This window comes from Sipha flava, unplaced genomic scaffold, assembly GCF_003268045.1.
Source record: "Sipha flava isolate LNK unplaced genomic scaffold, YSA_version1 308_pilon_pilon, whole genome shotgun sequence".
Classification (NCBI taxonomy): Eukaryota; Metazoa; Arthropoda; class Insecta; order Hemiptera; family Aphididae; genus Sipha; species Sipha flava.
The window spans coordinates 309,673-330,467 of NW_020272985.1; the positions used below are offsets into that span (position 1 = coordinate 309,673).

Sequence of the window (20,795 nt, forward strand, 5' to 3'; positions counted from 1 at the left end):
TTCGATCGCACAGGGGCTGACTGGAACCCAATGATTGGTTTCGCTGTTCTACAAAAAAAAAAAAATCATCCTCAAGTGCGTAAAGTACGCTCGAGGTGAGCGTACAAAAAAATTCTACCTCTTCATTTTTTTTTTAGTTTTCCGATCAATTAAAATATATGTATATTTTTGGATATATTTTAATTAATTGGAAACCATATTGAAAAATAATTTTGCAACTTAGCACGTGGTTAGAATAATCCATGCGGAAAACCTATTGCCGATGGTTAAAAGAAAAAAAAATGAAAGTTTTCGATTAGAAATCGACATATATGTATATATATAAACACATATATGTCGTATGTATATATATACATTTATACATACATACATATATATTTACATATATGTCGATTTTTGATCGAAAACTTTCACTTTTTTCTATTTTAACCACCGGCAATCGGTTTTCCGCATGCATTATACTAACCACGTGCCAAGTGCGAAATTATTTTTTTAATATGGTTTCAGCGATTGCGTTTTTTTCTTTTTCCAACTTTTTCTTGGAGAAACAGAAAGTTCTCGTAAACCGCGGTAACCGTATGCGTACGACTCGATTGTTTAATATATTAACGATTTTGTATTGCCATTCTAGATGTAGGTGTAAACTTCATACAGAGGTGGAACTAGGAATTTTTACGCCCGAGGTAAATGTTAAAATTACGCCCTATCATAAACCAATAATTAAATATTCTTCTCAAGAATTTTTTTTTAATAATTAATAAGCAATCATACTTATTGCATTTTAACCTAATAGCAGTATTTAACAAAGTTACAAAATATAAAATTAGTTGTTAATAATTACAAAAATTACACCCTCTAAACTTTTACTTTTCTTCCACCCCCTAGTTCCGCCCCTGAATTAATATACGTGCATGCTTTAACATAATTTTATACTTGAATACCGACTGCATACCTTATAAAAGCGACATTTAGTGTACAAAATATACTTTAGAAAATAAACAGGTAAAAATATAACGCCAGACGATTGCACAATTAACTTGCCTCATATCGTTATCAAAGTTACAGCAATGTGTAAACGGATGCACGTGCGCAGAGAAACGATAAAACATTCGTTGATAATGAACAGTTTGACCATGCGTTAAAAATTAAATGTATAATAACGAAATTGGACTCATACCTCGTGCGCGCTTTCACAACCCGGGCTATCGTTCAATAATATTACCATGTACACGACGAGAGTGTTTGGGTGTGTGGATTTCGAATAATCTTCAAAAAGTGTTCAAACGCTGCCGCAATCAGGAGCCGAGAACCACTTGACGGCAGTATCAGTGCATAACGTAAATTGATAAGGAAAAACGAATAAAAAAAAAAAAAAAACTGAAAATACATAAGCCTTGGCTTACGTAATACCATTAAGACAGCGTGCACCTGCGTGTACAAAATTTATAATTCACGCGAGATAACGCGGCGTCTATGATTGCGAAAGCTTTGCAATCAAAAGTCACCGCAGTGCACTGCTCCGCGACGTATCGAATATTATTTGTAATGTCATCTCCCGAGAATATCGCACGTAGTATCCGATGAAGATCGTTCACTCGATTGTCTCGGTGATAGAATTCGACGTGGTTCTTTAACGCGATCGTCGTTCGTAATGTAACTGTTTTAAATAAAAAGAAAGCAATAACGTATCCGTCACCACAGTTTTACGTACGGTTCTTATTGATTTATTTACTCTTCTAGTTTCTAATCAAGCATGGCGCTAGCCGTTTTCGACTACGTCGTGCTCGCGGTCGCGTTACTCGCGTCTGCCGCGATCGGATTGTATTACCGGCTCACGGGAGGCAAACAGCAGACCGTACAGGTGAGACGTGCAATAATTATTTCGGGTATAACTGTCGAGTGTTTGCCAGGGGCGTGCTTAGAATTACTTATGGGAGGGGGAATAACTCAAATTGTTTCTTTAATTCAGGCTCAAAATTTACAAGTACAATTTTTGGTAATATTTAAATCCGGTGAATTCTTAATATTTGTGGTTTTTTTTATTTTTTTAATCTAATGCCGGATCCACTTAAAATCGACTTTTGTGTAGTTATTTTTTAACACCTGTCTGAGTTTTGAAGGTTACGCTTGTGTTTTATTTGATTTTTCACTAAATATGGACCTGACAAAAACCACAATTCAGTATTCACAGCCAGCCACGCGTAATTTGATTTCGTTATAAAATGATCCACATTAAAAAAAATTTGAAATGTGTATCTCACATACACTCGATTACTTAAATATGGATTCAGGGGGGGGGGGGGCGATCGTCCCTTCGCCCTTTCTCTCTTAGGTGTTTGCAGCCGGGCAGCTTTTGGTGAACTGCCGTATTGCAGTAATATTATAACGTGTTTCCTAATTAATTTTTGTCGACTAATAAATTGTTTATGAGTAAAAATGAAAAAAAAAAAAGGAAAATATCTTATTTACAATAGAAGATGTGCGTGCCACTGCGAAGACTATGAATATATTGTGATCTACAACTATGGTTACACCCGTTGCCACGATTAAAATAAATCATTTTTGATCTCAGTTCTGGAAATTTCTAAATACTCTGACAGTAATTTTCATAAATTCTGGTTGTAGTATAGTTTGTTATCATAAATCCAAGAGAGCAAAAGCTTGAAAACGCACAAACTATATGCCTTGAAAATGATTTATATTTGCATTGATTCTCTGATTACGATTCTCATGAAGTACGGAGGTTGAGTTAAATTGTTCATACAAATGACGAAATGTATTGTTATATTAATGATAGTTATATTTATTAAACGTTTTATAATATAATGTTAATTCACTTTAGAATATTATAATTAAACATTTTATTTTTTTACGTATACAATACTACGTGCTCTAGTATTTACATTAATATTATGTTTACATAATATTATATAATGTGTGTTACCGCGTCATACCATTTTTCTGAATAAGTTACATGAAAAAATGTAAAAACAATATAGTTCACCATATCCAACATTATAACCTCTAGGCAAAATGTATCACAAATATAATTTAATTTGTATTCAATTATTAATTAATTGAATTATAATTACGGTAATATTTTCAACACACTTTGTATAACTTGTATTTTGGCTTTCCTCGATAGTATAAAACTATTCTCACACTTATATTAAGAGTAATAAAGAGTGACCTGACTATCCAACTGACATCTAAAAATTGTAATTGGGTAATTAAAGGTATATTTATGGCATAGACAATTTCATATTATTTGTTGAACGTAAAATGTAATTCCCTGTTACACAATTTACTTGGAAATATCATTATATGTTCAAAAAATAAAATCATGAAATTGCCTATGTCACGAAAATACCTTATTTCCCTTACTTATAAAAAAAAATAATATCCTGTTATTCATTAAATTATTTTAGGACATCCAATATTTGTAATTATTGGGTATAAATAAACGCAATATTTTTTTTATGTTGATTTGTGACATTTTATGATATCACGCTAAGTATAGCTAACCATGAATAAAGAATAATATGATAGGAAAAAAACAAAATAAATACGAAGTAAAATGCATTATCAGAAATAAGATTAAATATTATACTTTAAAGAAACGATTAAATTTTAATCCTCCGTATTTGGTAAGACAATGTTATGTTTGTAATTAATTATAACTATAATTTTTTTTATTACTATTTTATCAAAAGGCACATGAATAATTGTAAAATAATAATTTATGTGATGTTTTAATTATTTTGTCAGGAATACATGCTCGGGGACAGAAAACTGACCATTATACCCGTGGGGTTTTCATTAATGGCCAGTTTCATGTGTACTACATCAATGTTTGGGCTGTGTGCCGAAAATTATCTGAGAGGAACGCAGTTTATGGTCATTAACGCATCCAATATTATCGGTACACCAATTGTCGCTTACGTTTTCCTGCCAGTGTTCTACAAGTTGGGATATTTATCTGTATATAAGGTAATAAGAAAAGTTTTATTTTATTTTAATGCAGGTGTCTGCTTCTGCACTTTGCACAGAAATATTTCTATAAAACGCATTTAATGAACATACAATTTTACCTTTGCCTTGGTGTAATTATTTTTTTTAACGGTTCTGAATAATATTATCTTGTTTTGATATTTTTGAATGTATGAAAATAAATACGTATACATCGTTTTATTTTATTTTCAAAAGTTTTGAGCATGGTAATAGTTTAAACGTGTAGTAAGTTTGACGAACGGTTCTCATATGTTATACAGTTTAGTGAAAATAAAAGTACATGAACCAGTGGTCGAAAATAATGGAACTGAACTAGTAATATTGCCTCTACTAAAATTAAATATTTTTCAAGATATGATGTATTATATTTGATTGATTTTTTAAAAATTGTTTTTAGAAATATTATGTTATACACTAATCGATTTTATATTTAATTTGAACTTGAATATTTGATTGCATTGAATAATGTAATATTCCATCATGTTTCCTGCATAATATCTTATTTATTATTAATGTACGATACTGATCGAAGTCGCGCAAAATAAGTTTGTTTTGTACAGAGAAAGTAGAAATCTTCTTATCGCGGTCAAAATTCGAGATGGCTCACTGTTAGTCTTTGGGACTTTGAGTAAGTCAATTTAAGTTTTTGATGCGGTATAAATTGTTTTAATCTAAAGACAAAACCAACTGAAAAATGTAGCTTGGGCAGTTAGTAATAATTCGTTTCATTAAATCGGAATAATTCTGTTTGATGAAATTTTTTTTCAAATAGTAGTCAACTGTACGATTAATTGAATATCATTGATTACGAACCAATCGAGCGCTGAGTTTTAATGTACTTTTAGCGTACTATCAGGAAAATAAGTATTTGAAGTACGTTCTTTTAAACTTTCAAAAGAGAGCTTAGCACCACAGCAGTTCTGTTTAACCTGCAGGAATCTCTGTCTTATGAGCTTTGAAGTTGAATATGGTAAATTCGTTTGCATTCCATTCGTTTTGGTAATATTGAGTTTTGAATATAAAAATAAGTATGAACTGTTTTCCCCTTACGTCGGAAAATGTACTTTGTAATAAAAATGCATGAGTTCAAAGAATTCTAAAACACAAATATTGGTATTTATGCAGGTATCTGAACATTATGACGTGAAGACCATGGATTAGAGAAAGTGTTCCAATAATATTAAAGTCCATGCATCATAATGTATGCTATTTACCATATTATTGAATAATTTAATAATTTTTGATTATCTACGACTGTACTAGAGGTGTGCAAATTATAAATGAAAAATAAGCGATGAGTGCGATTGCCAAGAATATTGACAAAACGGACGTTACGATAGGTTTTTATTTTTAAGTATTTGGAATTGTTGTAAAATGCAATTCGGCGGAACAACTCGACAGCATCAGGAGCGTTGTAAAAATTAAAATCTATCGGTAAAATGAAAATGCTACGTCAACTGTTGAATCGTAAACGTGTTTAGCTGTATTAAATTTGAAATAAAATTTCAAAATAGTTAAAATCCTGCGGATTTAATTTTTTATTTTTTCAATGTTGTCGATTAAAATGTGATTTTAAACGTGGTTACAGTACTTGGAAGAGCGTTTCGGTAAGTCTACCAGGACCGTGGCGTCGGTGGCGTTCAGCGTGCAGACGATCTTGCGCACCGCACTGGTGCTGTACGCGGCTTCGTTGGCTCTGACCGCGATCACCGGCGTGTCGCAGACGCTGTCCATGACCACCGTCGGCGTGCTGTGCACGTTCTACTCGGCCATCGGCGGCATCAAAGCCGTAATCGTCACCGACTTGTTTCAGGTCAGCTATACACGTTCTTTGGTACGTAACGGTGGATCGGGGGCGCGAACACGATGTCGTTACCGGTCGTCGGTCGTCAAACATCACGGTGATACGTTTTAAACGCAGGGGCGGGTTTTTTCACTCACCAAGGGAGGGGCTAACGGAAGTTCAAGAATTTAGTTAGTTGTTATTCAAATCTATATAAAATTTTAAATCACAGAATATGTTTTTGAGTTCCTCATAAGTAAGTCATTTTTTTTACAACAGTGACAAATTTTAAATAGCTAGGTTATTGGTATCAATTTTATCTGAAACCATTTTAAAAATATAGGTATACACGTATTATTAACAACAAAAATGAGCTATTTAATTATGAAAAAAGTATATGAAATAGGTATATTACATTATTAATTCCATATTTCTCTTTTTAACCTTTGAAAACCGTTCAATGATGTTATCTGTTGATATTTTTTTTTCTCTAAGAAAAAATGAAGTAAAGCTAAACCATTCAATCTGTTTTGACACATTCGTTATCTCAATCAATCCTTTTAACCTAGATTTAAAATATTTTAGTATAAAAATAAGATTATTTGATTGTATTAATTTGATATTATAATTTTAAATGTAGATAAATATATCTGCGCGGCCGTAGCCATTTTCCTCAAAAAAAAAGGTTGGTTTCCATTTTCCTTCACATTATTTTTGACTAAAATTATGTCTATTATCCCCCAATATTTTAGCCAGTGTTGTAGGATCACATTTTCCGCGTATCTGTTGATTAAATTCTGGTCGCGTTCTTATAGGCTAGGGAAAAATGCTAGTTCAAGTGTCTGACAGCACTCGCAGTTTATAACAGTCGATAACTTAATATAACTCGATAACTTTGATTACGATTAATAAAGATACGTTTATATAAGATACGGGCATATACGTATATACTTATATTGTTATAATGTGTATCATAATTTATCACTGATTATTATGATTGCACTTATTAAGCGAGACAGACACACAAATATACGATGTACTCGTATCAATAAGACTATATTTTTAGTAGCTTACTGTACGTCGAATAGTGTCTATAGTGTGTTTTATAGTTTTTGTGAATCTATCAAATTTTAATTTTAACATGTCTGAAAAAATATCGTTTATTGAAAGTTCTCGAGAAAAACCTTTGATAATTCGTAATAGTTACAAATATTTTTTAGCGTATAAGTTAAAATCAGAATCTGGATTATCACGTTGGTGATGCTGTTTAACTACTTGTCAAGCATTTATATACATAAATAATACTGAAGAAATAGTAACCGATAAGTTACACAAAAATGTACATATAATCATTTGCCTCCATCAAAAAAAAATAAATCGACAAATAGTGAATAATGCATGTAAGCAATTGACGATTTTATTCTCACGACCAAAAAATTAATACTTAAGGAATTAGAACAAAGTTCTGCCGACTGTTCAAATTTTGATGATACCGATTAACGATTGACGATTTCATTATTTTATTTTTTTTGGAGGAAAATGGAAAATGATCAAGAATTATTTTTATTTTTTTTGGAGGAAAACGGTACCTCGTTTTTGGAGGAAAATGAACCCGCCCACCGACGCAAAATGAAAACACTTCTTTCAGCTGATGCAACGCTGATGGGCAGATAACCAATAATTAAAAGCATTGTTTTAATACTTGGGAATAGTACATCCTGACAATGATCAAAACCGTCTATGATAGTAATTGGTAAATTACCTCCTTGAAATTTAATACAAATAATTTTAATATAAATAATAGGTACTAAAAAAATAAACAATAGATTTTATATTTACTTTCATTTTTAACTCTGGTCCATTTGGCAATCCATAATTCAAGTTCAGAAGTAGAACGTTGTTTTTCTATGAGTAAATATGAGTTTTTTTTATTAAAAATGTCTGCAATATTATTTACATCATGCGATTTGATATCAACAACAGTTTTTGGTATAAGAAGTAATAATTTATAAATTGTTAAATTTTTTTTACTTAAAAATCTATCTTTTAGATCATCGAGTACATAATCATATAGTGAATTATTAACAGAAATTCTAATAATATTATACGAAATGTCAGTCGTCAAACGAAAAACAATTCAAAAATAGCTTGAAGCTTAAATATTCAAATATCCATATATAACCATATTCATTAATGACGATTGACGGTATTTTATAATAATTATTTATATATTAATATATCATAATACTTGGCTTTGTAAAATAGTTATCTTAGTCTCAAGAAGGGATAATGCTCCCTTAGTCACCCTCTTAAACCTACCCCTGTCTAAATGTGACCCACGCGCCCACCAATGGGTATTACGCTCGGGCTCTTGCCGTCGAAGTTTGTTTTTAATTTTTATGAAAGATCGTTTATTTTTATACTTATTTTGTATCGTGATATTAATAATTATAATAATAATAATAATATTTATTAAGTGATGAATTCATATTGTTTTCTAGGCAGAGGGAGTATTCTGTATTACCCTGTTTTCCAACGGACAAGTAACGACGTTTTGACGTGTATTATTAGCGTAGAATTAGTGTGTACCGAAGTAACAAAATGTCGAATAGGGATATTATTTGGATATCAACCAATTAATTAGTATTATATCGTTAGACATAAAATATCCTATCGTTTTATACAAATACCTAATATTAAAATATTGAAATGAATAAAATTATAAACAAAACAAATATAACAAAAAAAAAAAAAAAAACGATTATTAATGAATAGAAATATTCTGCATGGACTTTAGGAGATAATCAACTAATCAAATGAAACTATAAAAATATTAATAATTGCGTTATAATTTTATAAGGACAATATAGTACAACACGGGCGAAGATATGTTTTCTCAGTAGATTGAGATATGCTATAATAAATTAAATAAATTATAAATGATACATTGATATGATTTTATACGATATACTACATGACATGATATAAAAGTATTTTTATTTTTTAACTTACAAATGTCCAACGTTTAGACGGTCACGTTCAAATGTACTAGATTGCCTATGATATAGCAGGATATATACCAAGTGTTTTTTATTTCATCATTACAATACTCTCATATATTTTGGTCGGCTTATAAGTTTTGGATAAATGTTTTCGTTTTCACTTAAAAAACTGTCGAATGCACAATATTGTTACTAACATGTTTTGTTCCTTTCAGGCTTATAACTTTCAGACTGAAAATGTATAGGAAAGTGCATTTTTTTTTTTTGGTGATTGTAAAACGTAGCTTTGTAAGTATATAATTTGAATTAGTTTACTACGAATCCATTTATGCAACTTTAATTTTGCGTTTTTTTTTACATTTTTTATGTTTTTAATTTTATAGGTCATTTTTGTGCATTTTGAGGTCATATTTTCCTTTTTTAGTTAATTTTCTGGTATTTTTAATCAAATTCTAAAGACTTAATAAGGTACCCGAAAATAAATTTATTAAAGTTATTTTTTATTATTTTAACAAAATAAATACTAAAATATAGTACATATAGAAAAATCATATTTGATCAACATTTTTCTTATTTTTTTTTTTTTTTTTATTAAATAAGTACTTATTTATGCATTTTATGTACTGATTTATAATATATAATAATATATAATATCCTGTACCTTATATCAATATAAATATAAAAATTAAATTAAAAACCATTTTATACTATAATTTTTGGCATTTTATATTGAATTTTTTGTGCATTTTAATTGCATTTTTTGCATTTTAAGTATATATTTTATTGCATTTTTTGGCATTTTTAATGCATTGTTTAAGGTTCTTTAGTGCTTTAAATTCACAGCACTACTTATAACCATTTACAACACATAATCTTTAAAAATTATTGTATTCATTAGCTTATTAACTTTTCTGGTTTTTTAAACCTTTTTGTTTTTTATTGATTTACCATGTGTTTAAAATTTAAACGAATGGATATGGATATTTTACGGAATTTCGATGTACTGCTCCACTTATTTAAACTTTAAAAATTTCTATATTATAACCATTAATTTACAAAATCTATGCTTTTAGTTTGTTCCTTGTTTCAAGATTTTATTTTTAAACATAGATCTTTTCGAAAAAATATTCAGTGTATGGACATGAAATTTAATATATACAAGCACTATTTGTAATTTAAAAAAACATCTACAATTTAAGAGGTTCGAAAATGTCAAATGTCAATAAATAGCCTGAAACGTATTAAAATAGTTCAAAAATATTAAACGTCTTAAATTAGAAATATTTAAAATAATTTAATGGAAATTCATTCAAATATCCGATCTCATCAAAATGTCATTTCCTTAATGTTAATAAATGATTTTTGAGACTTTTTACTAAATTAACTTTTTTGAAAATCCAATTTATAAGACTTGAATATAAAAATTGAAAATTATATGTATTTTTTTCTACAAATATGTGCTGGATTTTCATGGTTTTTACTATTTAAACGTTTGTAATTTATTTATTAAACTCAATTTTTTTTTTTTTAATTAACGTAGTACGCTATACGAGAAACTTTTTAAAGATTATTTAAGACACTGTCAGACCAAAATTATTTAATCAACATTAAAACTCAGAAAAAAAAACTCTAAAAAAACATGAACATTAAATAATAAATAGCTCAAAAAATAAAAAAACTTTTTAAAAATTATACGATCTACAAAAAATGATGAAATGAGCATTCAGTGAAAATGTATTAATATTACTTCATGAGTTATGATGGAAGCAAAAATTCGATATTGACTTATAATCAGTCTTTTTTTTTTTTATAAATTATTTAGTGATTTAAAGTTATGGAGAAATGATTTTTCAAGCCATAAATGCCGACCAACAAATTGCGTTGTTTGTTAAAAAATAATTATTAACGTTATGTTATTATTTTTTTATGCTGTTGAGTTTTTTCGTTTTTACTTGTTAGGTGAAGACATACTCTAGCAAGTGACCCGTGCCATGATAAATGTTCTGAATTAGTATTTATAGACGGCAACGGCGCATGTTTAATATTGTACACACGTTTTTCGAATGACAATCAATCAAAATGATCCTGAGATGAGTAATGGTCAACGGGACGGTTGCGTATGCAGGGCTTATTCGAATAATGCGTCGTGCAACCCCACGACGAACATCGATCATTTTGTTTTAGTAAAACATGTCCATGCGTAATAATTATTACGCAAGGTACATTCGGTGCCGCCGATATTATTTCAGATAATTATAATAATATCACCATCGTGCTGCCCGTGCGTAATGTCTCCATAAAATGATTACAGTATGATAGGTAGGGAATATGTTGAAGTGCGATTCATATACCTGAATACAACCGTGAGACCACGAGTTGTTCGGGTAACTTTAAATGCATAGCGGGGTGCGTTTTTGATTTGTACACATACGGTTCGGTGTTTGCGGATCGGTTGTTGACAGATATTTCTATAAATGAGCTTTGGCTTCACTACTTTTCGCGTAGAGCACTCGATCTTTTGCTGTACGACACGAAACGTCGACACACCGTACATTGCGGCAATACGTTACGTAACTCACTGCAGTGCGCTTGTCGCGGAAAAAAAGATATTTCGATTCCTCCCGCTCGCACCAATCGTTACGAATAATACTCGACTTGAGTATATTCACCCCGCTGCGCACTGTTCAAATACTATTCAAAACGTCATGACATTAAGTTTAAGTATAACACTATACGATACTGATAAATTAATAACTTATCAGGTGCACTCGCACCATCGATACTGCGTTTGTATTGTTTGCCTAATCCATTCGAATGAAAACGTTTGTAATGTTATACAATCAATGGTATTATTAAACTTTAATATTTCACGTTTTAACCCGTTGACTTTTGAAGTCATCGCAATTTATCATAATAATATTATAACTTATTATTATATATATAATAATTAATCGATTGATTAACTATATATAATTATTATTATAATTATTTTTTTAGTCGTCTAGTCAAGACCAATTATTGTAATTCATAATATACCTATATAAACAATAAAGTTGAAAATATCATAGCATTTGAAAGTTCCATCGGCTTATTGGTCGAAGAAAATTTCGTGTTAGGAGTTGCAACACAGAATATTAATCTGTTTTTCCAGAATTTAAATTAAATTTTTGAAACACTTTCGCACATTTAAATTACTAATCACTGATCATAGAAATTATTTAACAAATAAACCCGAGTTTCATTTGGCTAATGACTCAAGGTACCAATACGAGGTTATATAACACTAAATAGCAGTCCGTAAGTTGGTGAATAATTTGTTTCAAAAGTTTCTTCTTCGCTAATAAATTACTTTTTTTTTTTTAGATGATTTAACAGTAGATTTTGAATTTTTAAAAATGTTTGTTTCCAAGAAATTTGTTTCCAGCTATAACACACGTTTTAGTGGTCAGAGGAATAACAAAGCGGATTGATGTTGTCTCTATAGTTAATTATTTTTAGAAACAAAAACTACGTACAATAATACACAGTTTTGTTACCTTCTTCCACGTGAATTATTAACTATATATGGTTGGATGTAGATGGTGTTACACAATAATTATCATTATAGGTAATGATCGTTGTGGGGAGTATGATTTCACAATTTCGAAACATTTAATTTTTATTATCTAAATAATGAATCTTATATCCCATCGTTTAATATTTTATGATCGTTTTAATTCATACGTATATGTAGTATAAATCCGATGAAATATTAAACGAGATCGTCCATTAATTAATTTTATGAATTTACTGATTAATGCATCTTCCAAGCGCTATGAACAGTCTGGGAGGGAGAAAATATGTTCGAAATTGTTAAGTCTATAGTAAGCATTTTACAACGATTGAAATAATATAATGCTGACAGAGTAAATTAAGTTTTAAATAATGAAATTGTTATTAATTTCATTTTTGAAAATAACGGAACGGACACTTTCGGTGTTTTTATTACTTCACGTACACAGGTTATCGTGAGCTGTGGCGTCTATTGTCATAAACAACAGCAGTACGTTATTAAAAATACTCCGAAATCGCCCATTATTCCGAAAAACAAATAAAGGACGAATAGGGGAAAAATAATAATTATTATAATAGTAAAACAGTGACATTAAATCGTTTAATAACACCGTAATGAAATTGAAATCCATTATGTTATGTATGTTTAATGACTAAAATAATCATATGTTGTAATACTTGTCGGTATTTATAATCTCTTTTTTTTTTTTTTTTTGATTTTAGTCTTTGCTCATGTTCGCATCGGTTTTCACCGTTATCGAAGTAGCCGCAGTCGAAGTAGGCGGCTTGTCGGAGATCTGGAGGATCGCTTACGATCGCGGACGCGTGGAATTTTTCAAGTACGTACACTGCACCAGTGTGTGTTAGTTTCATGAACAGAGCCAACAGTTTTCAATTGAAATCGATATTCTGTCGGTCGTCGTTGCGTGTGTTCGGCAAGATTTTGTTTTGAAGGTTTTTTTTCTTTTTTTACTTTCCCGTGTCAAACTCAAGTAGAAAAAAAATCAACGACACTTAAGAAAAATTAGTTGTAAACAGATATATATCGCATTTTTTTTTCTTGATGCGACACCCCATTTACTACAAAATATGTTACGAACAATTCGGGTTATTTTAGAAAAAAAACTGCCGACTTTGACGGTGATCCCGGCATTGGAAACCGGCTCGAATAACGGGAATTTTTTTAATCAAAAATCGTATTTTAGAAAAATTTGTTTTTTCTTGATCTGACTCGAAATACGTATCTGCGTAGCATATCCTCACGGTATTCTTTTTGGATACGATTTAAGTTGAAAACACGTGTCAACAAACAGGCGAATTCCGTCCCGGCACCGTATGATGGACCACCTACAGAAGGCCACGTGCTCTCCGACCGGGAATTCGGGATCCAAAGCGGAAACTGCGCAAACGCTGAACACCGGACACAAGCCCTTAGCGCGGTTTTGAAATTCAAAAATCCCCAGCGGGCGTAGTCGGAAAAACGGACGAGCGCCGAAAACGCTTCCGCTCGGAACCCGAAATCCCGATTGGCGAGTGGTGGCCGGGGACGGGGCACGCGTAACGTTGTTGCACGCGCTTTCAGTTTTCAGATGGACCCGACGGTCAGGCACACGTGGTGGTCGCTGACGCTGGGCGGCGCGTTCACGTATGTCTCGGTGTACGGCACCAACCAGGTGCAGGTGCAGCGGTACCTGACTATGAAGGACTACGGGACGGTGGTGCGCACGCTGTGGTTCAGCTGGCCGATCACCGCGTTCCTGTCGCTGTGCATGTGCTTTGCGGGGCTGGCCGTGTTCACCAAGTACCGGGACTGCGACCCGATCAAGTTCGGCACACGACCGGGGCGCGCGTGCACTCCGGTGCCGCGGCCGCATGTCGTACGCGCAGCGATTCTGATAACGCGGCGCGTCGCGGCTTTGTTGTTCGCAGGGCCGGCAGAATAGCCACCGGGGACCAGCTGATGCCGCTGTTCGTGCTGGACGCGATGGGCCGCACCGCCGGCCTGACCGGCCTGTTCCTGGCGGGCGTGTGCTCGTCCGCGCTGTGTTCCGTGTCCGCGGCCCTCAACTCGCTAGCTGCCGTCACGCTCGAGGACTACGTGACGGTAAACTCGCACACCGTTTCTCTCCGTTTGACGCGAGCCGCGTTCCAATTTTTTATACGGGAAAAGATAATATCAAAACACAGTAGACGCCGTTTACCAGTCTCACGGATATAAGATACCGCTGCGTATAAGACTTAAAATCTCGTGGAACAAACGTAACTAAATGGATTAAAAAAAATGCCATTATAAAACTCAAATTTCTAGAAGAAAAATCGTAGAAGATAAACTTTTGTGTTGATCGTTACTTATTCCTGGTCCTAATTATTCCGTAAACCATGTGGGTACAACAAATCATATAGCTTTTCAAATGTATTTCAATGACGATCATCAATCGTTGCAGTCGATGGTATAATCGCTGTAGATGTCATGTAAAATCAGTCGTAATTCGAGTCCCTGTACCATACTTACATATATTCAAACTACATAATACGCATTATGTAATATCTAATATGTTGTATATAGTTAAAGCAAAAAAGTTTATAATGGTTAATAGTTAATTCAAATATTTGTTTTTTCTCCACTTGGTTTGTAAAATTAATTCGATTAGAAAACTCACTTTGTGCTGGTCCCCAAGTGAGTCCAATAAGCGACATCAACTGTACTGTTCTTTGTTGGATACACTATGTTTCTATAGGCTAAAAAAATTGACAATTAGGAGGTCATCCAGTGGCGTAACTGGGAAAAAATCTAGAGGGGGCAATATAATATATTTATTATAACCAAAACCCTGACACCCCTCCCCCTCACCAGTTAAAACATTTTTTATTGTATGTATTTTATACACTATATCTAATTGTTTGATTTTATATAATTCTTTTAACTCATTTAATGGTTCATATAAACATAAATTGTAAGTAGCAGGTACTAGGTACCAATATTGTTCAATAATACCGATAAGAGTTTAATTAATTAATAAAAGGAGCTTTTGTACTGTTAGATTATTTGGGCTGGAAGGGGGAAATTATACCTTTATCTTTCAAAAAATTGTTAGAGGGGGCACTTGCCCCCCTCACAATTACGCCACCGAGGTCATCAATTAAAATAAAAAGTTGAATAATTAACTGTTGTAACAGAGCTCTGTAGGGAGAATTTAAAATCTTTTGATTTTTTCATGGTTAACATCATTTTTTATTTATTCATTTCATATTGGAAAAAAAGATTATCCGTAGTTTGGCATAAATATAACTACAATTTTTATGTATATAGAAGATGTATTGAGATCGGCACAACCTTGTGAGCTTTCTTGTGTATGATTTATGTGTGTGTGTACGCGTATTTGTGTGTACGTTTACGAGTGTATTGCTGTGAAAGCTTTTCGAGAAGAAAACAAAATTTATGAGAGTATTGACTGAAAACTATAAACGATTATAATCCGAGCATAAAATAAATTATATTGTCAAATTGCATATAGTTGTACGCCTTCGCATTTCTTATAACAGAATGTTAGGATGCGTATGCATGTGCAATGTTTTTATGCTACGGTAATGCAATTTATACCCATAATAGAAAAGGGTCGACTGGTCAAAATTACATAGAGACAACATAAAAGTATATTTTTTAATAATTTTGTATTCTTAATTATGTTCTAATGTCTGAGCCTATTCACTGTTTAGGCTAATAGACTAACAGACAATACAAAATATCAATAACACAAAATTTACGATCGATGAATTTTTAAGTTTTAGATTATAGCTAAAACCTATTCATCTATAAGCTATTTTAAATTATAAATGTTTTTATTGCATTAGATTTTAATTATTTTAAATTTTATATCATACATTATCAATTTTTCCTTAATTTTTTAAAAAATAATTTGTTTCGACATTTTATATTATCAAACGAAATAAGTTATTTTTAATAATTTATTACGACTTATCGGCCATCGGCTGTGTAGTTACATATTATAACATGACAAATGCGAAGAAATGTGAGGTGTAAGCAACAACGGACTTAAAAAATTATTTCAGATATTGAGTGAAAACCATTATTAACTGAAATATTTTACTACACTCGTTGGTTAAAGAACAGAACACGGTAGGAAATTCTCCTGGTTACGGCATACTGAGACGTAAAAAAGAGTGTGCGTGGATAATTTATTATTTATTGTATTTTTAGATTTGGAACGAGTGAATGCATTGATTTTGTGCGGTTTGTTATTTCCTATAAACATTTTTTCGAATAGGAAACCCACACCAAAAGTCTTATATTATTTATTTTGGAAGTTAATGCTTAGAATACATCATTTTTTTATTTCACTAGTAGTTTTTATTGTGTATACGTATTTTTTATAATGACAAGCAATTTTCATATTTAAAATTCGCCAATCACGTACATTTTAATTGCATACATGAATAAACATTATTATATTATTTGTTCAGTACCATTTCGGTTCGAAATCGATTTTTGAATTGGATGTTTACTTTTGAATCCCTAACCAATAACACGGGCAATACACTCGGTTTTAGTGTCTTATTGGATATTTATTTATTTTTTGGATTTAATCATATTATTTTTATCGATGTTATTTTTTCCTTGCAGCTTTACATTATACGAGTATACCTATAGTATATCATTGATTCGTTGACCCTTTAGAAGTTTAAGATAACATAACCGTCTATGAGTTTTCATCGCGTACGAAATATTCAATGAGAATGTGATATAATGTTGTATTGTTGTTCAAAACCTGAACGTTTTGCAGCCGCTAATCAACTTCGACATCCCCGACCGTAGACGTGTGATCTGGCTCAAAGTCTTGGTGATCGGTTACGGAGCGCTGTCAATAGCGTTGGCCTTCTGCGCGCATTTCGTGGGACCACTGCTGCAAGCTTCGATGACCATATTGGGCATCACCGGCGGACCTATAACGGCGGTGTTCACATTGGGCATACTCGTGCCGTACGTAAACCAAAAGGTAATCAAACCGCACCCGCGGTATGTGCACAACGACCGGGCGTAAGAAGGTGACATTTTCACCTTCTTCCAAGCGCTCCTATCTTATCTGGAAATCGGTAGAAGGAAATAGTTTTTTTTTGTCTCGAACGTCAATAGTTTATTTTACATAAGTTAGACGTCGTGTGGTATCGGAAATCATCTAAGTGAAAGATAATCAAAAATTGTATTGTACTTTAATCATATTTGATCCTGCGAAATAACGGGGGTAATTAAGTATTTGGTAACGATAACGAACTCGTAGGAATTTACTCATAACGATCTTTATTTTATGCACAATTTTTGAAAGTATTTCCGCCTAGAATAAACAATTTTTGAGGCGCCTAAGCCCCCGTAAGCTCTCCTCTATGCCAATGAAACACCCACGGGATGATTGTACGATCGATTCGTACAGCATGTACGCATATGTATGTTATGTGAGCGCAAGTGTTTATAAATTATTTTATAGGGGTGTTTGATGGGTCTGGTCGTGGGATTGCTGTTCTCGTTCGTTCTGGGTCTGGGAGGGCCTAAACCGCCGGTGAAAGATTTGCCGACTTACGTTAACGGATGTTTACCGAACTCGTTCAACGACTTCTATTACAGTTCAATGGCCACTACAACGGTGTGAGTATGATATTGTTACATTTTTACAATATTACAGTAGATGCGGTGTGAGTGTATTTAACAACATTTGGTGAACACGTAAAGCCATTCGTCCGATGTGAACGTGAAATTTCGGACATCATCCGGAATAGAGTCGGGGATTCACCCTCGGTACAGACAACGTAGGGAAAACTGCGGGTCTTTTATTGTTTTTTACTTTTATTCAATCGAAAACTCAATATAACATGTATACGACTTTGACCGAATACTTGACAACAATTGTAATTTTCAAGACTCAACGCTTTTAATAATTTAAATAGTTCACGAAAAGAAGAAAATTTCCGTTCGTTTAAAATAACTGTTATCAGGTGTTTTATGCAACTGATGAATTTTAAGTCGGTATTGCCATGAATTCATGCTGAAATATATTGAAATTAAGTCATTTCAAAACATGTTATTCTAATATTATTTTTATTTTCTGTTTTTTTTTTTCAATCATGAAATAGTTTGACTTAGTTTAGTTTAGTTTACTTAATTATTCGGTTTTCTATAAAAAATATTTAATTTTAAATAATGATCAATTGTTAAGTAAAATCGATATCTTGAAGATATGTCCACACGAATTAACGTGATCATTTTTACATTTTTTTTTGTTATGAATATTTTTTTTTTCATAATCTATAAATAAAGTTTGCAATAAGTGTAATTTAAGAAATTTTTAATATTGTCGTTGGAAACATTTTGAGTAGAAAGGCTACCTATAGTAATACTCCAAAACGTGAAAAAATAAAAGTTGAACAAAAAATATTTATTTATATTTAATTGTATATTATTATATTCTTATATCAATGTTTATGGTTTTTTTTATGTTTTTTTTTTTTTTTTTGAGTGAGTGGGCCTAGAATAATTTAACTGTGGCTTATTACTGGTTTTGTATAAACTTCAGGTTTTAAACACTTTATAATTTTAATTATTACTTTATTTGACATAAGTGCTTGGTTAATGGATGCTTTCATTAAATCTTAAAAGTAGCGTTCATATCGGATAGATTGTTTTATAAAAATTATCTGATATTTTTGTTTCAAATTAAGTGCAATAACTAAATTGAACTATGATTTTAGGGTTCCCGAAGAAAGTTACATGTATTTGTTTAGGATAAGTTATATGTACTTTATTGTCATTGGTTTCATGATAACATTGGTAGTGACTTTGGTGGCAAGTTTGTTTTTCGAATCAAACGTCAATAACCTTGATTCAAAACTATTTTTCGCGTTCGTGTCAGATGAGATAGAAAGAAAAAACATAGAAAGGCGAAAGAAGTATTCAACCACATCGAAAACTGTTACATTTGCCATTGATTGTTAAATTATATTATGAATTAATAAACAAAATAAGAAGCATTTATTATTTCTGCCAACGTGCGAAATAACAATAAAGCGGGGAAAAAATATGTTTTTGTGAAAATTAGTTCATTGATACCTTATTTATGGTATCATTAATTTTGGTACCGTATCGATTTCTACGTTCCAACTTATCAACCAACGTATCGCAGGTTACGTACTTTTAAAATATAAATTAAGTTGTACGTTCTTGTATGTTTAAATGTATCATAACTTTTTGTTTTTTTGAGTTATAATTTATTTTAACATAAATGATGGATAAAACTGACGACGGTTAAAATTGTATTTTTTGTCGACAATAATTATCGCCTACTGTTGGTGGTACTATGGTACTATGACGCTATAAGTAATATTTATTTTGTGGAAAAAAAATCTACATTGATTAATATTATATGTAAACGAATTAGTTTTATAGTTACTACAGCAAAAAAAAAAAAAATTATGTAAAGCAATCGTTCTCCAATAAAATTCCATCAAATTGTATTTTTACAACATTTATTTCTTATGATTATCATTATACATAAAATTTGATAATATAATGTGTCTTTCATCGACATAACCACCAATCATCAATATACACGTAATTACTTCATAACATATTTTTTATTTTAATTTACATTACTAATAATAATCATTGATTTTTTTATTTTTATTTTTTCATAAAATATTGAAGTTGTTTAAAAATGTTATTTTATTATCATTTATAGTTTTATTAATATTAAATTTTCTGTGACTTGTGAATTCGATGAATCGTAATATTTTGAACAATGTTGCCAATAATATTCTTGTAATTTACATTCTTATATATATCATCTTAAACATAAAATGTAATATTTTTCGTTAGATCGATTTCTTATATAGTAAGCAGTATATTTAATCGGTACTAATTACGAGTTCACTATGTTCATTTATCGCTCGGTAATTATGAAACTAATGTATCGATGACAGTTTAATTGTTTTGCAAACGGTACCTATATAGCTAAGCATTTCTTTGGAAATGTATTTAATCAACTAACGTTATTGTACCATGGATAATCGTGATTGCAAAAGAAAATTAAAAATATTCTGTCTGGAAACAGAAGTTATGAAAAAAAATATCCATTTACTAAACAAACATAATAATAATGAATATTAAAAAAAAAAAAAATTATCATATTTAAAACGGTTTTGACATATTGACAAACAATTATATCGTACTCGGTTGCTCGACTAAAAAAATATTATTAATGTTAATTATACTCGTGATATTTTTTGTTTGAATAAATTATACATATATATTTATATTAAACATATTTTTTTAATATTTCATTCCGTGAAAAAGTTTTTTTATCTTTTGATTTTAATCAAGTTAATTAAAAAGTTAAATCATGTATTGATGTTTGCTAAAATGTATGATTTATTTCAATCCT

The 20,795-nt window shown here is 31.2% G+C and overlaps 1 protein-coding gene across 2 annotated transcripts; it reads left to right on the top strand.

Annotated features, from left to right (window-relative positions):
• The first annotated feature begins 1,485 nt into the window (after positions 1–1,485).
• LOC112686435 (putative sodium-dependent multivitamin transporter) lies at positions 1,486–19,869 on the top strand. Of its 2 annotated transcripts, XM_025558697.1 has the most exons (10): positions 1,486–1,653; positions 1,741–1,861; positions 3,769–3,990; positions 5,600–5,824; positions 13,072–13,187; positions 13,931–14,173; positions 14,278–14,452; positions 17,151–17,363; positions 17,850–18,007; positions 19,108–19,869. In XM_025558697.1, exons 2-10 carry the CDS (start codon positions 1,754–1,756, stop codon positions 19,349–19,351), a joined length of 1,704 nt encoding a protein of 567 aa, XP_025414482.1. In that variant the 5' UTR covers positions 1,486–1,653; positions 1,741–1,753; the 3' UTR covers positions 19,352–19,869. The 2 variants fall into 2 exon arrangements, with proteins under 2 accessions (XP_025414482.1, XP_025414481.1); XM_025558696.1 differs by having other exon boundaries at positions 1,486–1,861.
• The last annotated feature ends 926 nt before the right edge of the window (positions 19,870–20,795 follow it).